Genomic DNA, 19,481 nt, shown 5'->3' on the forward strand with positions numbered 1-19,481 from the left:
AATGAATGGGAAATTGATTTATTTAATATACGAGTCAAATACACAATAAATAAGAATTTACTAAAATACAATAATCACCATTCGACTTCACGTACATTTCATGAATCCCTTAATTCTCTAAATTGATCTGCAGCCTTAGATGCTTGGATTCGACTCCCTGATCACTGATGTGAAAATTGTACTGTAATCCGACTTAACTCAAGTTATGAAAATACAGTAAAGAAGTTGGAAGGCTACAAAGTTCCCTCTGTCTCACTTTCCTTCTTTTTCTTCGGGTCTGAAAACTAGGAAAACAAATGGTGTTTTCCTCGGACCAGGATTGTCTACCCTCCACTTCCGATATCATTTCCGTTTCCTTCTATTTGTGTGGTCACGGTTAAGCCACGTCAACATTTTATATTACTATTTATTTTTGTCTTATTATATCTATAAAAAATATATATATAAAATGTTGACGTAACTTAACCGTGACCACACAAAACAGGAGGGCACTGGAAGTGGAGGGCAGACAATCCTTGTCCGTTTTCCTCTTCATTCTTTTCTTTTTCTTTATGGTCCAATCAAAAAACAAAAGGGCACGAAAGGGCACTGGAAGTGGAAGGACAGACGACCTTTGTCCCCAATCAAAATCCTTCATATGTGACCCCATGTCATCCTTCATATGTGACTAGCTATCAATTTGTCACGTGGGGAAGTCAACCATCTGTCGCTGCCACATGTCAATCATTTAGTCGTCCTCTAAACTGACAAATATTCCGAAAGATACTATCAAAATCACCTCTAGTTTCATCCTACTACTTCCGGATCATCAATTGTTCTCAATCAAAATAATATTTTTCCCAATATCTTAGTCATCCGAAATAACGACTACTTGTGAAACATTAATAATTTCAGGGTTTCAAAGCTATGAACCTTCATCTATTCTTCACAATCTTCAAGTTAGTATGCTTTGTTTCTACATTAATAGCCGTTTTGGAGTCGGGTGTTTAGAAACCTATAAATTTGGTTTTGGCCGATGGTTTTGGTCGGTTGCCGGCTAGAATTGATTGTCAGGATAGTTATAAAAGTTGATCCTTATGTTGAGTTCTATATGCCTGTAAAATTTGGTGTGTCAGAAAATTGGGTTTCTAGTTTCATAATCATATCAACACTAAATCAAGCCCAGAAAGGTGGCGTTAGAAAGATTTGTATATCCCTCACAAACTTGTAGAAGGAACCTTCCTTAAAAATCACCATCTTGACCGGCTTATAGAACAACTAAGCCCAAAATTTCAAACTGACAGCACTACGCAGTCAACCTTCTTTTCTTTGCCACAGTCAAATGGCATGGAATAAAAATCTTGAATTTTTACACTATTAACTTGAAAGATCACAAACACACAGAATTACTTCAAATTCCTTTTTTTCTTTTCTTTGCCACAGTCAAATGGCATGGAATAAAAATCTTGAATTTTTACACTATTAACTTGAAAGATCACAAACACACAGAATTACTTCAAATTCCTTTTTTTGATAACTTTTTTCCCTACAAACGAAATATAGAATAAAGTATTAAAATTATACCAAAATAGTTAATAAATTATATCTAAGACTATGGTAAAAATATAGAATAATGTTGATTCATCAGCAAGTATTGAAATAATAGTTTAACACATTTTTATTTGGCCTATCGATTCACCAAACATATACATACACATAACTAGAGACAGCAAGAGAGAGAATAGTGGGAATCATTCATCCCACAGTCCCACGCATGGATTCTCCCCAATTCAACGAAAGTCCTCTTCCTTATGTACACAACATAACAAGCACGTTTTTGAGTAATTATATCTCTGCCTGCCCCTTTTACTTTTGACTTTAGAGAAAGCGGCCCATGTGATGTACGATTCATGCCTAATTTTAAAGGCAAATACATTATTCTAACAAACTATTAAAACTTAAAGGGGTAATTTGGATTTCAGAGAATTTTAATGGATTTTTTTTAAGTAACAAATTTGAAAAGATTTAATGGATTTTAGGAGCACAAGGATTCCACTCACACAAGGAAAGAACTATTACGTAGTCACCCAGCCTTATAATACACTCGCATCTTTCCTTGTGCTCCTAAATCAATACTGATTGTACACTTCTTCTTCTTCTTCATTCTTCAATCATCTTTGCCTTGATTTTGTTGAATTAAGATGGAGAATGACGGAATCAGGTGCTTGAAGAAACTCTTTCACACTTCCATTGTGGTGCTACTTTTTCTACAATGTTTCAACCCTTCCCTATCCTCTGGATTCTATAATGTTTCTTTCGGTTTCGGAGCAATTGGCCACCGGGTGGTGACGAGGTGCATAGAGAGTGAAGGGGAAGCACTCCTTTCTTTCAAACAAGGTCTGATTGATGACTACAATCTCCTCTCCTCCTGGGGAAGAGAAGAACACAAGCAAGATTGTTGCAAATGGCTTGGCATCCACTGCAGCAACCGAACCAACCATGTTACTCAACTCGATCTTGGATGGAATCATATGAATGAAGTTTACTCACTTCAACAGAAAGGACAGCAGGAGTATCCCGAATATTACTTTCAAGGTAAAATGATGAGTCCTAAACTAATTGAGTTGCAGCATTTGAAATATTTGGACCTTTCTTCCGTTAACTTCACTGGGACCCAGCTTCCAGATTTCATTGGTTCTCTTTCCAATTTAAGACACCTCGGTCTCTGGGATGCTTCTTTTGGTGGTCGAATTCCAACTCAGATCGGAAACCTTACCCACTTGCAATATCTTGATCTCACATCCAATCACTTTGCTAATTTAGAAAACCTGAATTCATGGCTGCCTCGTCTTTCTTCTTTAACATATTTGGACCTGAGTTTCAACAATCTCAGTAATGTTCCTGACTGGATGGAAGCAGTTAATAAGCTCCCTAAACTTACAAACTTGTCTCTGTCTTATTGCAGTCTTCCTTCTCCTCTAATTCATTCCAGTACTCTTTTTAACATAAATTCTTCTAAATCTCTTGCTCATGTTGATCTCAGTGACAACCAACTCACATCTTCTTCCATATTTCTTTGGTTGTCCAAATACAATGCCAGCCTTGGTCATCTTGATCTCAGATACAATAACTTTGCTAATGTAGAAAATCTGAATTCATGGCTGCCTCATCTTTCTGCTTTAACATATTTGGACCTGACTTACAGCAATCTCAGTAATGTTCCTGATTGGCTGGAAGCAGTTAATAAGCTCCCTAAACTTACAAACTTGACACTGTACAATTGCGGTCTTCCTTCTCCTCTAATTCATTCCAGTACTCTTTTTAACATAAATTCTTCTAGATCTCTTGCTCATGTTGATCTCCGTTACAACCAACTCACTTCTTCCATATTTCTTTGGTTGTCCAAATACAATGCCAGCCTTGTTCATCTTGACCTCTCTCACAACCAGTTAACTGGCTTATTTCCCGATGTCATTGGAAACATGAGCTCTCTTGCATATCTAGATCTCTCTTCTAACCAATTTGAAGGGGTGATTTCAGAAAGTCATTTCTCGGGTCTCTCCAGATTAAGATCTTTGTATCTGTCCTCTACCTCACTAACTTTAAACTTCCATTCTAAATGGGTTCCTCCCTTCCAATTGGATTATATAATCTTGGGGTCTTGCAAGATGGGTCCACATTTTCCAAATTGGCTTCAAACTCAGAAAAGTTATTGGAGCCTTGATATTTCTAATGCAGGAATTTCTGATATCCTTCCAAGTTGGTTTTGGGAAAGGCTGTCTCATGCTCGTGAAATTGGTTATGTAGATCTCTCCAACAACCAAATCAGAGGAACAATTCCAAACTCGCAAATCAATTTTGTATGTTTCTCTCGTCAACTAAATTTGAGTTGGAACCAATTGGAAGGTCAAGTCCCTCCTTTCCTATTGAAAGCCTCGTCATCCCTCTTTCTCTCCCACAATAAATTTTCAGGGTTGTTTTCTTTCTTGCTTCCAGTTAACGCAAGTCATTTAAGATTGCTTGATCTCTCGAGCAACCATTTACATGGAGAACTTCCCGATTGCTGGACTCATTTCAAAAATCTTTTAATTCTTGATTTGAGTGACAACCGTTTTTTTGGGAGACTTCCTACCACAATGGGCTCTTTATTATCAATTCAAACATTGAACCTAAACAATAATGGATTTGTGGGAGAATTGCCTTCATCTTTGGAGAACTGTACAAGTCTCATGGTTTTTGATGTTGGAGAAAATAAATTATCAGGTTTGATACCTAAATGGTTAGGGGTTGGACTTCCAAATTTGACTATCCTTATCCTCCGTTCTAATCACTTCTATGGAAGCATTCCATCACAGTTGTGTAATATGGGAAGCATTCAAATTTTGGATTTCTCGATGAATAACATCTCCGGAAGTATACCCAAATGTCTCAACAGTTTGACTAATTTGGCTCTAAGAGGAAGTTCAAGTCTAACTATCAGTCATTACTATAATGTATCCTCGAGTGGTCTCGCTTTTCTGTATGACGACGAGGCATCCTTGATATGGAAAGGCATAATGTCCAAATACAAAAGTACTTTGGGGCTTGTAAAGAGTATTCATCTATCAAGTAACCGATTAACGGGGGAGATTCCTAGTGAAATCACTGATCTTGTGGGGTTAGTTTCTTTAAACCTGTCAAGAAACAACTTAACAGGTCAAATAACTCCAAAAATCGGGAAGTTGCAATCTTTAGATTTGCTTGATTTGTCAAACAACCAAATACATGGTACAATTCCAACAAGTCTTTTCGGAATATCTGGCCTTGGTAAGTTGGACTTGTCCAACAACCACCTGTCTGGAAAAATTCCCATGGGGTCTCAGCTTCAAACCTATGAGCCCTCTGTTTTTGCGGGAAATCCTCTCCTTTGTGGAATTCCACTTCAGACGTGTTTTCCTGAGGAAACAACGCCGGCAGAGCAACCAGTGGTTAAGAATCAAGATGAAGATAATGACGGGTTTATAACAACTGGATTTTACGTGAGTTTGGGGCTTGGATTTGTCGTTGGATTCTGGGGAGTTTGTGGGAGTTTGATATTCGACAGGTCATGGAGATACACATACTTCAAGCTCTTGAATGGTTTAAATGATTGGCTTTATGTCAAGGTGGCATTGCTCAAGCAACGAAGAATGCTCGATGAATAAGCTGTAAGTATACTGTCGCATAATGAATAATACTGCAATTAACATACATGTCCTCCTCTCTTTTTAAACTCCCGGCTAACGGCGAACGCCTGTAATTTACTTGAATTTTTGTAGCTCGTCCATCGGCTTCTTTGGTACGACATGCTAACCCTTTCGGCTTTCGGTTTGAGAAGGAGCCTGAAGGAGAAGAAGAATGCAATAACTTTTAAGTTATGGTGGAATTTCTCCAAATTCATGAGTGGGAAATGTATTTGGTTCATTGTCGAGTTGTAATTTTACACAAGTATTTATGGTTTTAGTTTCAATTTTTCCCAATTTGTTATGAATTAATGGATGAATAGACTGCGTTCCAAATTGAAAGCCAGGATTGAAGAGCTGTGTGCAAGAGACTAAAAAGAGTGGCACTAAACGAAGACCAAAAAGAGTGCCACTAAACAATGGACATGAATTAAAATTTCAAAACTACATTGAACTTGTTAAACAAATTCAAAAATAAGTGAGACGACCAGTCTGTAATCTCATACAAGCTTGTGATAAACGAACAAGTTTGGCTCATGAAAACAAAGGCAAAATTATTATTTTTTTATTTATTTGTTGCCCTAACATACCAAACAGTAGCCCCCAAAATCCAACTCCAGCTAATTACCCCAACAAAAGAAGAAGATTAAATTATGAAGAAGGGAAAAAATAATTATGTTTGGGTCCAAATAAATGAGAATAGAATAGGAACTCTTGGTAGCCTGTTAGCATATGGTCAAAATTGTTCCAGCCTGTGGCTGATAAGAGTTTTGTTCGAGCCGTTTCCACTCTGGATGTACTCCTGTAGGCACGAGAGGTAAGAGGAGTAAAAGGGAATGTAATGCTGAATAAGTGCTCTACAGTTTATTGTTTGTGGCTTGTTTTGATCCTTCAGTAGAACGATGCAGAAGCAGATAAAACAGTGTATTCAAATATTGATCAAGCATTCAGGATTGGTACAATACTAGTGGAATTAAGCTTGTCTGAGTGAGGGAATATCACTAATCAAATAGCTAATGCACAGCTAACTTGAGTGAAAAGGGAAGCGAGGAAATAACGATATCCATATCAATTCCTCTCACTTGGTAAATAAGAACGTGACAGAAACAGAACAGCCAATTATGAATAACCAGGAATACCAAAAGAAATTCTAATGCATAATATCAATCAGCCCATGAAAGAAAAAAAAAGAGATTTTGGAAAACCACATGTAGGAGACACGGAAACAGATTATACTTTCCAACTTTCGCTCCACAACTATATGCTTTTACGGATATCATATAGTAAAGAGGAATGTTGAAAAACAATTTCTTTTCGAGTTGCATAGATAAGTTTCACAGACCCACCGGGATTAGCATTCGCCCTCCACCCTTGGTCTTAAGGAACATGGCATGTCATTAGGTTCAAAAGCTAGTTGAAAGGAGAAACATGTAAAGCATTTGTAACCTTACCAAAAGAAACAAAAATACCTTAGCACAGATTTACTTATGTGACAATAGATTATGTATCAGGAAAAAAACAATGGTAGAAGCTTTCGGAAGGGAACAAAAAAGTAAGAAGAAAGAGAACATACAAGCATATCTTCTGAAAGAACTGTTTCCATTAATGGAAAATGTTACAGGCCTCCTTTCCTGACCCAAAGATAGGATCTCTTGCATCCTTTCAGGCCAGTCTGAATTTAACCTCCGAGCAAAATCTTCAACCTCCCTGCACAACGATTTAAGAAAATATGTAACATTAGCAAGAACAAGTTTTGTCTCTATAAATTGCGTATTTACATGCAGAACCATGGTGGAGGATGCAACTTCAAATTCCAGTTACATCCTTATCAGAAAATAAAATAAACACTGACGAGAGAAAAAGACTTGCAGAACCAGAAGAGTGGGCGACCGGAACCATGTTTCACAACAGATGCTTAATGGTGATGACCAGAATGAGAGCTCTTTTTCTTTATAAACATAAACAAATATTTATTTAAAATGTCCAAACAACTATTGCACACATAAAATCAAAAACCAACATCTCTCAAAGCCACCATAAAGAGCTAGCAAGGGCAAAACATTATCCCCAATGTTTACTCATTTTTATCACAGACCAACTTTTTTACGCAACCTTTTTCATCTTCTTAGCTGGGTGAGGAGTGGATTTGAACATGGGACAGTTTAAAAAAGAAGTGGAGAAATACCACTACATTAATAGCTATTTAGTTTTTAAGCAAACTCTGCAACATTGAAAAACAAATGACAATTTGAAATTCTTTTGCAGTTATCAAATTTCATCTTCTAATTGCATATCTTCAATTTCAGAACTGCGTTCATAAAAATAAAATAAAAAAAGCAACGAAGTTGCACCATAATGAGATCCACCATTCTGTTTCCTTAAGCTTTCCATAACTAAAGTCATCATCGACAAAGTTATTACCACTGAGTTCAATTAGGTACTTTTTCTTCCACATGTTGCTCAACGTGATATATATTTTTTTTTCATCCACTAAAATTAAAAAAGATAATATTATATTGCAAATCGTGTAATAACCCAAAATAGTTGCAGACAAACCTATCAATTTTTTCCTTCAATGCCGGATCAATCTCATCATCAATATCACCTTCATCAAACCCAATCATATCCTCCACCCTATCATCCTTTAGATCTTGTAGCTTTAATGTCAAACTAGAACTAGTGATTCAAACCTCATGGATCTCATTGGCCTCATATAGACACGTGCTTTTCTGCTGATCTTTTCTCCTGCGATTCTTCTTTTTGTTCTTGGAAGTTTTAATTCCTTTGGAATCTGTGAAACATAATTTCCTTACCTCCAATGAGGCCTTCAAAAGGAAATAAAGTAAAAATAGACGACTAAGACACTACACTTCAAATCCCATTTAAAGGAATCTTAAGTACTTCCAAGTACAGTATAATGTGGGCTAATGCAATCCTGAAAAAGATTAGTATCAAGTGTGCATTGTGAAATTTGCTCGTTGGAACTACAACCTACTCAATGATAAATCCAATTTCTCAATTAACAATAACCATGCAGTCAAGGAATAAGAGAGCAATTACTCAGGTATACCTCCAATTTCTCCATTAATGAATAACAAGAGATCATCAACTGAACGTTCATCGTTTTGCTCTTCTTCGAGATGACAAGAGATCATCAACTGAACGTTCATCGTATTGCTCTTCTTCGAGCTCGTCATTCTGAAAAGTATGGAAGGTTCAATAATGACTACCAATAAGAAGGATATATTATTTAGCATAGTATAAAAGCCAGAAAACATATTATGTAGTACGTTTTGAATTTAGATTCATCAAATACCAAACTCACCTTCAATTTCTCTCTTTCCTGAAGTTCCCTCCTCTTTCTTGCATATAATCGATTCAAAAGTCGAATGCGTGGATCGTCAGTTGAATTTTTCAATGGCTCCAACTTCTCTTCCTGGATGATTTCTTAGTGGTGTTAAAAACAACAAAGAAACACCAAGTTTTTGCTAAGCATACACAGATATCTCAAGCATCGGAGACCTCTGTAAGATCATCAGGGAGATGAAATATTTCACGTATCTCCTCAGGTGTTTTCCCTTCAATTATTCGTGCAAGAGCACGACTAGTAAGATCCACCAATGGTTTTAATTGGAGGCTGTCAGCTGCTGAAGTCAACTCACAGAGCAACTTGGTGTCCATTCGGATGTATTTTTCATCAAAAGCCTTGCATTCCTACATAAACGAGTGGTGCCGAGTCATATGAGCGTGCCGAGTTTACACCAGCATCAGAGTAAACATTTAATCCAGTGTGCAGGTGGAGATTAATGTCCTCAATAGCTCAAATTTATGCAAAACAGACAGAGGGCATAGACTCAGAAAGAAGGAAAACAGAATGACATTCCAAAAACATGTAGAACCTTGTTCGAGCGACCTGGTACTTGATGAAACCGGCAGTAATCAAGAATTAAGCTCAACATTGCAGTACTGACTCTTTCAGGAAGAGATATTGCATGGTTCTTGGAAGCTCCCATCCCTTTCTGTATATTTTCTTTGCATATCATAGGGCAATACATGGCAACCTCTTGTTCCACTTGTTGGATTGAACCGTCGGTAGTCTGAAGCCAGATATAAGACTTCATCATCTGAGAATGAGTTGGCACCGATGTGGCTTTAGAATTCCAACATTACAAAGTAAACGAAAAATATAAAACAGTTAAACAACCCACCCACCTTCACCCCCTCCAAATAAACAAAAACAAAAAGAGAGAACAAATTAACACAACAAGTAGAGGCGGCTACAAGCATTCAAAAGAAACGAAAAACAGAAAACAATCGATTCAACTATGGCTTGAAGAACAAAGAAAAGAAAACATAATGCATTTATCTATTGAACACTAGACAAAGACGACATAACATAGTGGAAAAAAAGGAAGAAGGGGCATAAAAAGAATCACGAAGAACGCGTACGGAAAAGTGATAATACCTCAGGTTTAATAACAGTCATGTCACCTTCTGACATTTGAACAATCCCAAGTTCCGAGGCTTAAAAACTGGAGTGCATCAGGCAAAAGAAAACAGCTTTATGCTTCTTTTGCAGCAACTTGCTGATACCCTGTTAAGTCAAACAAAATTATAATTAGCAGCCCTTCTATGCAAATCCTTACCCAAAATTAAAGTTTACACAAATTTAACATAAACCCAAGTTAGCTAGGGCAGTAAACCACCCTTTGCAATCCCCAAGCCGTCGTTTAGATTAGATTAGAATATCGCTTTCAAAACATAAACCCAGCTCTTACTTGCCATGAAACAATACAAGTTCCAATTTTTCCTAACAAATCTATACTTCATACATATATATTTCCACTAAACTTAATTCCATTTATTCCCAAGTACATGAAAAAGCATTCTGGTGATTATATTGCCCTAAATCAAGTGAGAAAAATTGCAATTCATAGGTATTTTAGCTGAATTTCTCGATTAAACTAACTGTTATTACCAGTAAATGATTGTTTTTCCTAAAGATTTTAGTTCACCGAGCTCCGGATTAAAGGGTACTTGGCAATTTCATTTTTCTATTCAGTCATTTCCATTTTCCCGCACTTTCTGGGCAACCAAACAGGCATACAGAAGAGAAAAAAAACATGGTAAAGAAAAGCAAAAGGACAGACAATTAATTAACACGAAGGAGACATACGAAATGTACGGATTCCAGGTAGGGGGAGCTTTGAATTGCAGAGATTTGGCGGTTGTCGGCGAATCCCCAAAAATGGATAAAATTGCGAATAAAATTTAGGAAAAAAAAAGAAAAAGAAACTCTCGTGTGACTGAAGTTGCGTCAAAAATCAAAAGGTCTGCAAATCACACGTCAGCGTTTCGTTAGGGTTTCCTGACCTCTTGTATTTATTTTGATTTGATTGATTAGTGTTGTTTGTTTGTACAATTCCTGGTGCGGGCCCACCTTAACCAACGGATCATATTGATCATCAATGTGACCTGGTAATTAGCAGGCTTTGATTGAAAATGGTTCTTATCAATGAGGCCCGTACTCCCCTTGTATAGTTGGACACTGAATATTGAGTTAAACCTCGTTGCAGTGAGAGGTTTTTGTGTGAGGCCATCGCTGTTGGTGAGTCATTTGTGTTGTGCGCAAGGTCTAAAATTATTTGGCAGCCTGCTGCTATTATCACCAACTAGGTGATCAAAAGTACGTCCAGTACTCTAAAATTATACATGAGCATCACTCATGTCAATCATGCATAAACATTCATGAGCATCACTCATGTCAATCATACATAAACATTCATGAACATCATTCATGTCAGCATTCATGAGCATCACTTATGTCAACATCCATGAGCATCACTCATGTCAATCAACATAAACATTCATGAACATCACTCATGACAATTAGCTTTGAAAGCTTCATTTACAGAGCTCCAACTTCAAGAGCTCCAGCTTCAAAAACTTCATTTACAAAGCTCCAGCTTCAAAAACTTCATTTACAAAAGCTCCAGCTTCAAAGCTTCACCTACAAAGCTTCAGTGCATGGTCTACAAAGATCGCCTCCGAACAACTGCCACTTCGGCCCATACATAGATTGAATTTGAAGTCTCCAGCCAATAGCCACTATTGACTGAAGACTTGGGGGACGACACTCTGTACCATATATTGGGCTTCCACAACTAGGTCTCATGAAAAATACTTTGGGACTCTAGTCCATTATTTATGTACTGAGAAGCGAACCCTTATTCTATAAAAAGGACTTCATTACTTTCATTAGAGAGCACACATTATTCATGTACTGAGGAGCGAACCCTTATTCTATAAAAGGGACTCCCTCACTTTCATTAGAGAGCACTCATTATTCATGTACTGAGGAGAAAGCCCTTATTTTATAAAAGGAACTCCCTCACCTTCATTAGAGAGCATCTCCACCTGTTGAGCAACCGCCTCGCCCCGAGCATCAACTCTTAGCCCATCACTTATGTATTAAAGAGCAAGCCCTTATTCTATAAAAGGGACTCCCTCACCATCATTAGAGAGCATCGCCGCCTATTGAGCAACCGCCTCGCCGCGAGCATCAACTATAGCCCATCATTTATGTATTGATGAGCGAGCCCTTATTCTATAAAAGGGACTCCCACACCTTCAACGCCACAAGCGGAGCCAACCAAGGCAACATAAGCCACAAGCAGGGCAGCCTCGTAACATGGGCTACTTTTAGTTAAGCATCATTTCAGATTGGGCACCGCCTCATATCGAGTATCAGTTCTAGGCGACATCTAGTTACTTCGGCCCACACGTGAACTGAATTTCAAGTCTCCAGCCAAAAGACTCTCTTGACTGAAGACTTGGGGAACTACTGTTTGTACCATACTTAGGGTATCCATATTTAGATCTCGTATAAATACTCGGGAGACTCAAATGTAATTATGTAATAAATGGAGGGGCAAATATGTAATAAGTGAGGAGCCCTTATTCTATAAAATGGCTTCTTCACCCTCACAAACCGAAAGCTCTCATCCTCACAAACAGAGAGCTCTCTCAAACTCTCTCTTTCTTTGGGGGACTCCCCCTCACCCTTGTAATCCATACATACAGTTAGAGAGAAATACAATCAACATCAGTGTGGACGTAGCCCAAACATTTGGGTGAACCACAATACATCTTGTGTTCTTTACTTTCTTGCAGATTCACGGTTGGATTTACGTTGTTCCAAGACCCCTCCGGTTTTGTGCATCAAAATAAATCATAATTCCCATTTACGAAATTTCATAATCACCCTGGAATTTTCACCACAAACACAATACAATTTATGTATGTATTTCACATATAAAACATGAATGCCACTTCATTCACAAAATATGAATTAATACAACCACAATGCATTCCATAATCCATATAACAAGAACTCAAGAATATTGCATATTGTAGAACATGATCATTTGCTCTGATACCATTAAAGTTGTCACGCCCCGATCCCGACATATGTCCAAGATCGATACGTGACGTTACAAAATACCCGTATCACTCACACACCCCGCTTCTGGGATATGGACAATGCACAACTCAAGATTCAAATTTCATGATAATTTTTCTTATACTTTATGGTTGCATCTAACCTCCTCGTTAGGCTGTCTACGTACCCTTAATAGGGATCAAGCCATTCGTAGTTCAATTTCGCTATAACTCGACATATAACACAGTATGTTCAAGCCAAAATGCATAACATTCCTCAATCAAACATTTGGACTTGACAAGCATGAATTATTCGATTCAAACTACATAACAACCCGCATGACAATCAAGGTTTCTATTTCATCCATCATATAAATCATTATGTTTCAACATAAAATTGCTATTCATATCATGTAATATATCAAAGAATCAACACAGCACAATAGTATCCTCTAGTCGCATTAATCATTGATCTGATCATATTAATAACAATCATATTCAACATCCTTCCACAATCATCTCAAGTAACCCATTCCATGATATCAAGGAGGCACGATATTAACATTTAATTATGTTAATCAATCAATCAAATCACACCTCAATGCACAAAATTAATAAAGGACTTCTACATAGTTCTCTGCCTGGATTTCAAGTAATAACTTGATAATTCTAATTTATATTCACAAGATATATTATGGGTACATCCCATTCAATCGAATCCAGGGAACAAGTCTAACTTAAGGAAAAGAGCAAGAGTAGGGATAATGGACCACTCAACGTAATCCAAATCAGGATACGATTCCGAACCATCACTCAATGGAATCGCGGAGTAGAAAGGATTCTGGACCATCTCTCAACGGAATCTGAGTGGATACGATTCCGGACCATCACTCAGCGGAATCGCGGAGTACAATGCATAACAACCACTAAATGAAACCCAAGTTGGATACGATTCCAGACCATCACTCGACGGAATCGCAAAATAGAAGGGATTTCGAACCATCACTCAACGAAATCCAAACAAGCATATGATTCTCCCATCAAATGTACCAAGTACAACTAATCCTCCTCACTTTTAGAATGCATATGGTCCCCCAACGCGGATTAACCAAGTAGGTAGTGACTCCCAAAAGTGTATTAACCAAGCAGAGTCATACCTACAAAACTGTTAGGCAATGATCACCCTATGCGGATTAACCAAGCATGATCACCCCTAAGTATAAATGGCCATAAGGATCGCCCAACGCGGATTAACCAAGCACGATCCATAAATAGTATGGTCCCCCAACGCGGATAAACCAAGCAAGACCAGCCATGCACCACGTCTACATAGTGCAGTCTCATCATCACACCTTATACATAATTATACGCATACATGCTATCGATTCCGCATATCAACCAGCATTCAGTCATATGGAGCACAACACAAGGAATTCCCTCAATTACTAATTCTACTAAAAATCTAATAAAGTACCTAACTCATCTCCTGACTTTCATCTCCATCTCATGCTAGGTAATAGTGCAAAGTTCAAATAAGTATTCAGTTGGCAATCATATCCAAATAATTATCAAACAATATTTAGATCCCATAATTGTCATAACATTCTTCATAATTATCATTCACATTATTAAAAGTTAATTAAACACATATCTATCACAAACATCATCAATACACAAGCCAAATCATATTTAATTAGCATAGGTCTATGGCCAAATATATAAAATTCACATTTCAATAGAAATCATATTTATAAGACCAATTCATATTCACAAATGATACTAATAGTAGAAATTAAGATAATAATCATATTTCATATATTCAAGTCGCTATCTAACCAATGTAGGCCCACTAGACTTCACTTAGTCCCTCATGATACTAATTTTAGTAATTAGGACGTTTCGAGACATGTTGATCAAAAGTCAACTTTTGGTCAAAGGTAGGGTCCACAATTCTACACAATTCAATCCGGAAGATCCACACCTTGGATTTCGGATATGTAACTTTCCAAAGTCCACATTATGCTCAAATAACAACATGCTAAAATCTTAACACGATCCGACGATTGGATCTCCGCCAATTTCAAAATTCAAGTGGCGATCGACATTTAATTTTACAAACTTAGAAATCCAATTAGGGAAGATCTGTATGTCGGATTCTCGATCCGTAAGTTTCTATGATCCAAAAATATTATGTTCTATCACACATTAAGATTTGGTGACAATCCAACGGTCGGATCGTCGAATCATATTTTTGACCTAACCACGTATCGTAATGAAATTAGGTTCAAACAATCAAATCATATCATAAGGATATCAATTATGAAATCAGGGCATCTAATTGAACTTAAAAGGACATCATCGGCCCACTGGCCAGGCCGCCGCAGCACACGCCGTCGCGGGTGGCGGTCGGCCACCCCGACTTGTCGAAAAATTCAACTATTTTTAAAAATTACTAAAAATTATAGAAATGAAGATCTCAAAGAGTAAAAAACTTTATACCTATGGCCAAGTTCAATTTGGCCGGGAAACACTTCAATTTCACTCAAACCCGCCGAAACCCTAGAAAAGGATGTGCTTTGATTTGGCTTCCAATCGAACTCCGACGCCTCCAACACTACTTGAGCTTTGTTCCTGGGGTTGAGAGAAGTCTTTTGGTGGTGGTCATGGACGGTGAAACTTGTCGGAGCCACCGGGAAAAGGGATAAAGCCGCCGGAACACCCGTGGGTTTGTGGCTTCGAACTGGAAAAATGGGAAAGAAATTGTGAAATCTAACACTACCAGGATGTAGGGCTCATCAAAGGCTTTCCATGGACACCAAGATCACCCAAAACGGAGTTCGTATGAATAAGATATGGCCGGGTCAAAAATGATGGTTCGCTGGTCAAAAAATGACCCATTTCAGGTCCCTACTTTCCCCTCCTTCTCCTTCTCCTGATTGGGCAGCTCCTAACCTTTTTAAAATCTGATTGGTTCCCTCCCTCTTCTAATTGATTGGTCCCTTAATCCAAATATCTAATTAGGCCTCTTTCCCATAAAGTGGGAGTCTAAATAATTCCTAAATTCTATAGTATCCCAACTTCAAATGCCCGTAACTATATCGTTATAACCCGAACTCGTAAACGGCTTTTGCCTATGCGTTCATGATCTCGAAATCTAATCAACAATATAAATTGTGACCTTGAATGGTCTACGGATTTTAAATAATTAATTTCCCAAAAAATAATATAAAAACTCAATAATACCAATACTTAGATTATAATAATGAAATCCAGGAATGGGATTTCACAATTTATATGTCTGTTCCTCCTGGTCTTCGGCGACAGCGGGAGAATCTTGTGTGTCGCCTTCACAAGTCTCTTTATGGTCTCAAGCAGGCTTCTCGCCAATGGTTTGCCAAATTCACTACTGTCATTCTTTCCGTTGGCTTTCAACAATCCAAAGCTGACTATTCATTGTTCACTAAAAAGTCTGGTACTTCTTTTACAGCCTTGCTCATTTATGTGGATGATATTGTGATTACAGGCAACGATGTTTGTGCAATTGATTCTCTGAAGTCTTTTCTCCGTGATCATTTTCGGATTAAAGACCTTGGTGATTTAAAATATTTTTTGGGCATTGAGGTTTCTCATTCCAAACAAGGGATTTATATTTCACAGCGCAAGTATGCATTAGAGATTCTCAAGGATTATGATTTTTTTGGAGCACAACCCATTACTTTCCCTATGGACGACACAAAATTATCTGATAAGGGAGAACTTCTCAAGGATCCTGAAAAGTATCGCTGATTAGTAGGACGGTTGATCTATCTCACATAACTCGGTCGGACATCACCTATTATGTGCATGTTCTGAGTTGTTTTATGCATGAGCCAAGGATACCTCATATGGATGTTGCGCTTCGTGTTGTTCGTTATTTGAAGGCTACTCCAGGTCAAGGCTTATTATTCCGTTCTGACAACCAAACCAAGTTAACTGCATTTTGTGACTCTGATTGAACAGGTTGTCCTATCACTTGCCATTCGACTACTGGGTATTGTGTATTCTTGGGCAATTCTTTGGTTTCGTGGCGGGCAAAACGACAGGAAACTGTTTCACTTTCTTCATCAGAAGCAGAATATAAGGCTATGGCAAGTGCTTGTTGTGAGTTAATTTGGCTTCGGTTTCTATTGAAAGACTTGAACATTCCTTTCGATGGTCCTTCCGTTTTATTTTGTGATAATCAAGCAGCATTACATATAGCAGATAATCCTGTTTTTCATGAGCGGACTCATCACATTGAGATGGATTGTCACTTTATACGAGATAAGATTGCAGATGGCACTATAGAAACCAAGTATGTTGGTACGGCACACCAGTTGGCGGATTTGTTCACCAAGCCTCTCGGGAAAGACAAGTTTTCGAGTATGTTACGCAAGTTGGGAGTTCTTGACATCCACTCTCCAACTTGAGGAGGAGTGTTAGACAAGTAGAAACGTAGTTGGAATCTATGTATAATTGTAATCCTAGTTATAGTTGTATTCCTAACTTGTAGGATAATTTCTTGCTGACCAAGTTATGTAATTGTATATATTTGTGTTTCACGTATCAATGAAATGCACTTCAAACCCATATATCTTTTTCTACATATTTTAAATTGCATACAAGCAAGCTTCCGCCATTTAATTGTTGAAAGTATGCCATTTCTTGCTTAATGAACTTAGATTTTCATAAATTTTCCTTCAGTTATATGGATCCCCAAGCCTTCCGGCAGAAATTCAGCAATAATAAACCTGGGTTTTGGTCACATTCGCTATTGAAGATAAATGCAACCCACGAGGTCACCCACCTTCAGCCCTCGCGGTTTGAAGTTTCGATCGCCACGATGCCAGCCTTATTCCACAATAGCAGCAGCACTCCAGAGACCCGTCGCTGCAACCCATGAAGCTTCAACCCGCGGTTCGTACCACCAGACCCCAGCCGCAACCACATTTGAATCCCTCGGCAGCCGTCCCCCGAGCACAACTTTCCCCGCGACGCAACTGCAGCTCAACCCACGACCAGTTTCAGTCACGAGCTTCGAGTTCAACCTTTGGTGGTCTCGCGTTTCCCAAATCTTCAGTCATGAACAAACGATGGTCTTTGTGCAGCCCGAAAAGGCGGAGATCGACGAGGATAAGGAAAGAAATGGATGAATGGATAAGGAAGGAAAGAGAGAGTTGTGTGGCTGTGCGACCGTTTGGAGGAGAGAGACGGAAACAACAATAGAAAAGGCGCTGGCTGCTGCAACAAGAAGGCTGGGTCCAAACTTGGGCCTAGTGGCCGTCCAGCACAAAAGGGAGAAGGTGCTGCAATGGTTAAGCGGCGTGGGCCTCCTCTCCTCTTGGCCTTGAGCTATTAAAAATAAAAAATAAAAATCAGGGAGGCAACAAAGAAATTGAATAAAACAAAGATATGTGGCCTTATAAAAGAAGGCTCAAATGTACACCAGAAGAAGGAAGGCAGAGAATTTTTGAAATTTGTGTTCCTTCGGTGACTCGGGAAATTAAGACACCTTCTTCAGCAACTCTCCTTATTCGGAGATTTCGACAGACTCCACTATATGCTACTACATTTCGATAGTCATAAGTTTCGTAATTACTCAATGACTTGGATTTTGTAAGTCCCAACTAATAAACTTTCCTCACTCGAGAACTTGGGAGAGAACTATTTGTATTATACTTGACCAATCCTGAAACTATCGTGCATCGGTCAACTTCATACCTTCAAGGACCCACTGAAGGGTTCGTGCTGAGGCACTCCTGCCGAAGCCCAAGAGTTGCTCTCCAATTAGAAGGCCAATTTAGTTCCTGAATTATCACATGAGTGAAAATTAGGTCCCTAACTTCTTCTTTTTTCAGAAAAATTAGTCTTTGAATTATAAAACTCGGTCAATTACATCCCTAATATTAGATTTGAAGCTACGATATTCAATTTTCCATTAACTTAAGTCATGGTACATGCATGTGATACACATTTGAGGGTAGATTGGTAATTTTACATAAAGAATAGTGTTTGGTAATTTTACTTAAGTTGATGAAAATTGAATAAAAAAAAGCTTTGAATATAATAGTAGAGATGAAATTAGTAATTAACCGAAAAATAATTCAAGCACCTAATTTTTACTAAGATAACAATTCAGGGACTAAATTGACATTTTATCCTAAATCAATTGCATCTTTTGGGTTTCTCACCACTCCTTGAAACATCAATTCATTTATGCACTTCCAAATTCTCCAAAGAACAAAAACCACCTCCTACATAATCTCCTCTCTCCGCTGCTCATCCTTACATCGCATACCAATATTACTCCAACACGCACGAAAATCAATCCCCACAAACGCCGTTGCATCCAGTTGTAATGAGCAGCAATACCAAATGACACGACTAAATTTACACCCAAAAAATAGGTGTTCTTCCATTTCCTCAGCACACCCACAAAGGACACATGAATTGTCCACTCTCATCCTCCTACGAATTAGATTGCACCGAACAGCCATAGAGTTGTTACAACACCTCCAAATAAAAAAAACTTCATTTATTTGGCACATGTAATCTCCATATATCCGGATTATTGTTTAAGTGTCGATTAACGTGTTTATTTCTTATTGGTGACATATAATTTGGTTTGAAATTAGCTTATAAATTTGGTTAATCTAGCATTACTCACTAGACACAGTCAGACTCATTCACAATCTAACAAATGTCCCTAACTTAAGCCATTTGTCTCCCCAATATACTTGGGTGTAGAAAACTGACTATAGCAGTATGCTTCTATTGAACTTGAACTCAATGTTCTAAACCTCCTTCCCATAATTTAGATTAGATTAGAATATTGCTCAAATT

General features: G+C 38.0%; 3 protein-coding genes, 1 long non-coding RNA gene and 1 pseudogene across 16 annotated transcripts in view; 2 read left to right on the forward strand and 3 right to left on the reverse strand.

Moving 5' to 3' along the window:
- Positions 1 to 4,902, reverse strand: part of LOC126620012 (uncharacterized) — a 54,664-nt gene extending 49,762 nt beyond the window's left edge. Inside the window, exon 1 of the long non-coding RNA XR_007622223.1 lies at positions 4,812 to 4,902. This is a non-coding gene — a long non-coding RNA (uncharacterized LOC126620012). The remainder of the gene's footprint in view (positions 1 to 4,811) is intronic.
- Positions 1 to 5,470, forward strand: part of LOC126619776 (receptor-like protein EIX2) — a 57,433-nt gene extending 51,963 nt beyond the window's left edge. The window contains exon 4 of one of the 2 annotated variants that reach the window (XR_007622159.1): positions 5,334 to 5,470. The gene's annotated coding sequence lies outside the window, so the exon portion shown is untranslated. Of the gene's footprint in view, positions 1 to 5,302 lie in introns of both variants that reach the window. The other variant, XM_050288213.1, reaches the window with a different exon arrangement.
- The window catches only part of LOC126619678 (receptor-like protein EIX2), a 41,232-nt gene continuing 23,883 nt past the window's right edge, over positions 2,133 to 19,481 (forward strand). For 3 of the 11 annotated variants that reach the window (XM_050288097.1, XM_050288161.1, XM_050288131.1), the window contains exon 1: positions 2,133 to 2,574. In XM_050288097.1, the coding sequence (XP_050144054.1) occupies positions 2,181 to 2,574 (394 nt within the window). In that variant the 5' untranslated portion in view covers positions 2,133 to 2,180. Of the gene's footprint in view, positions 5,166 to 5,276; positions 5,471 to 19,481 lie in introns of those variants that run through there. The other 8 variants (XM_050288165.1, XM_050288145.1, XM_050288154.1 and 5 more) reach the window with 8 other exon arrangements.
- Positions 5,096 to 19,481, reverse strand: part of LOC126619877 (SKP1-like protein 21) — a 66,744-nt gene continuing 52,358 nt past the window's right edge. The window contains exon 11 of one of the 2 annotated variants that reach the window (XM_050288314.1): positions 5,096 to 5,230. Coding sequence is in view for 1 of the 2 variants with exons in the window: in XM_050288321.1 (XP_050144278.1) it covers positions 5,917 to 5,982 (66 nt within the window). In the remaining variant the exon portion in view is untranslated. Of the gene's footprint in view, positions 5,231 to 5,606; positions 5,983 to 19,481 lie in introns of those variants that run through there. The other variant, XM_050288321.1, reaches the window with a different exon arrangement.
- LOC126619982 (SKP1-like protein 21) lies at positions 6,088 to 10,538 on the reverse strand (annotated as a pseudogene).

Source organism: Malus sylvestris, chromosome 1, assembly GCF_916048215.2.
Source record: "Malus sylvestris chromosome 1, drMalSylv7.2, whole genome shotgun sequence".
NCBI classification, from domain to species: Eukaryota; Viridiplantae; Streptophyta; class Magnoliopsida; order Rosales; family Rosaceae; genus Malus; species Malus sylvestris.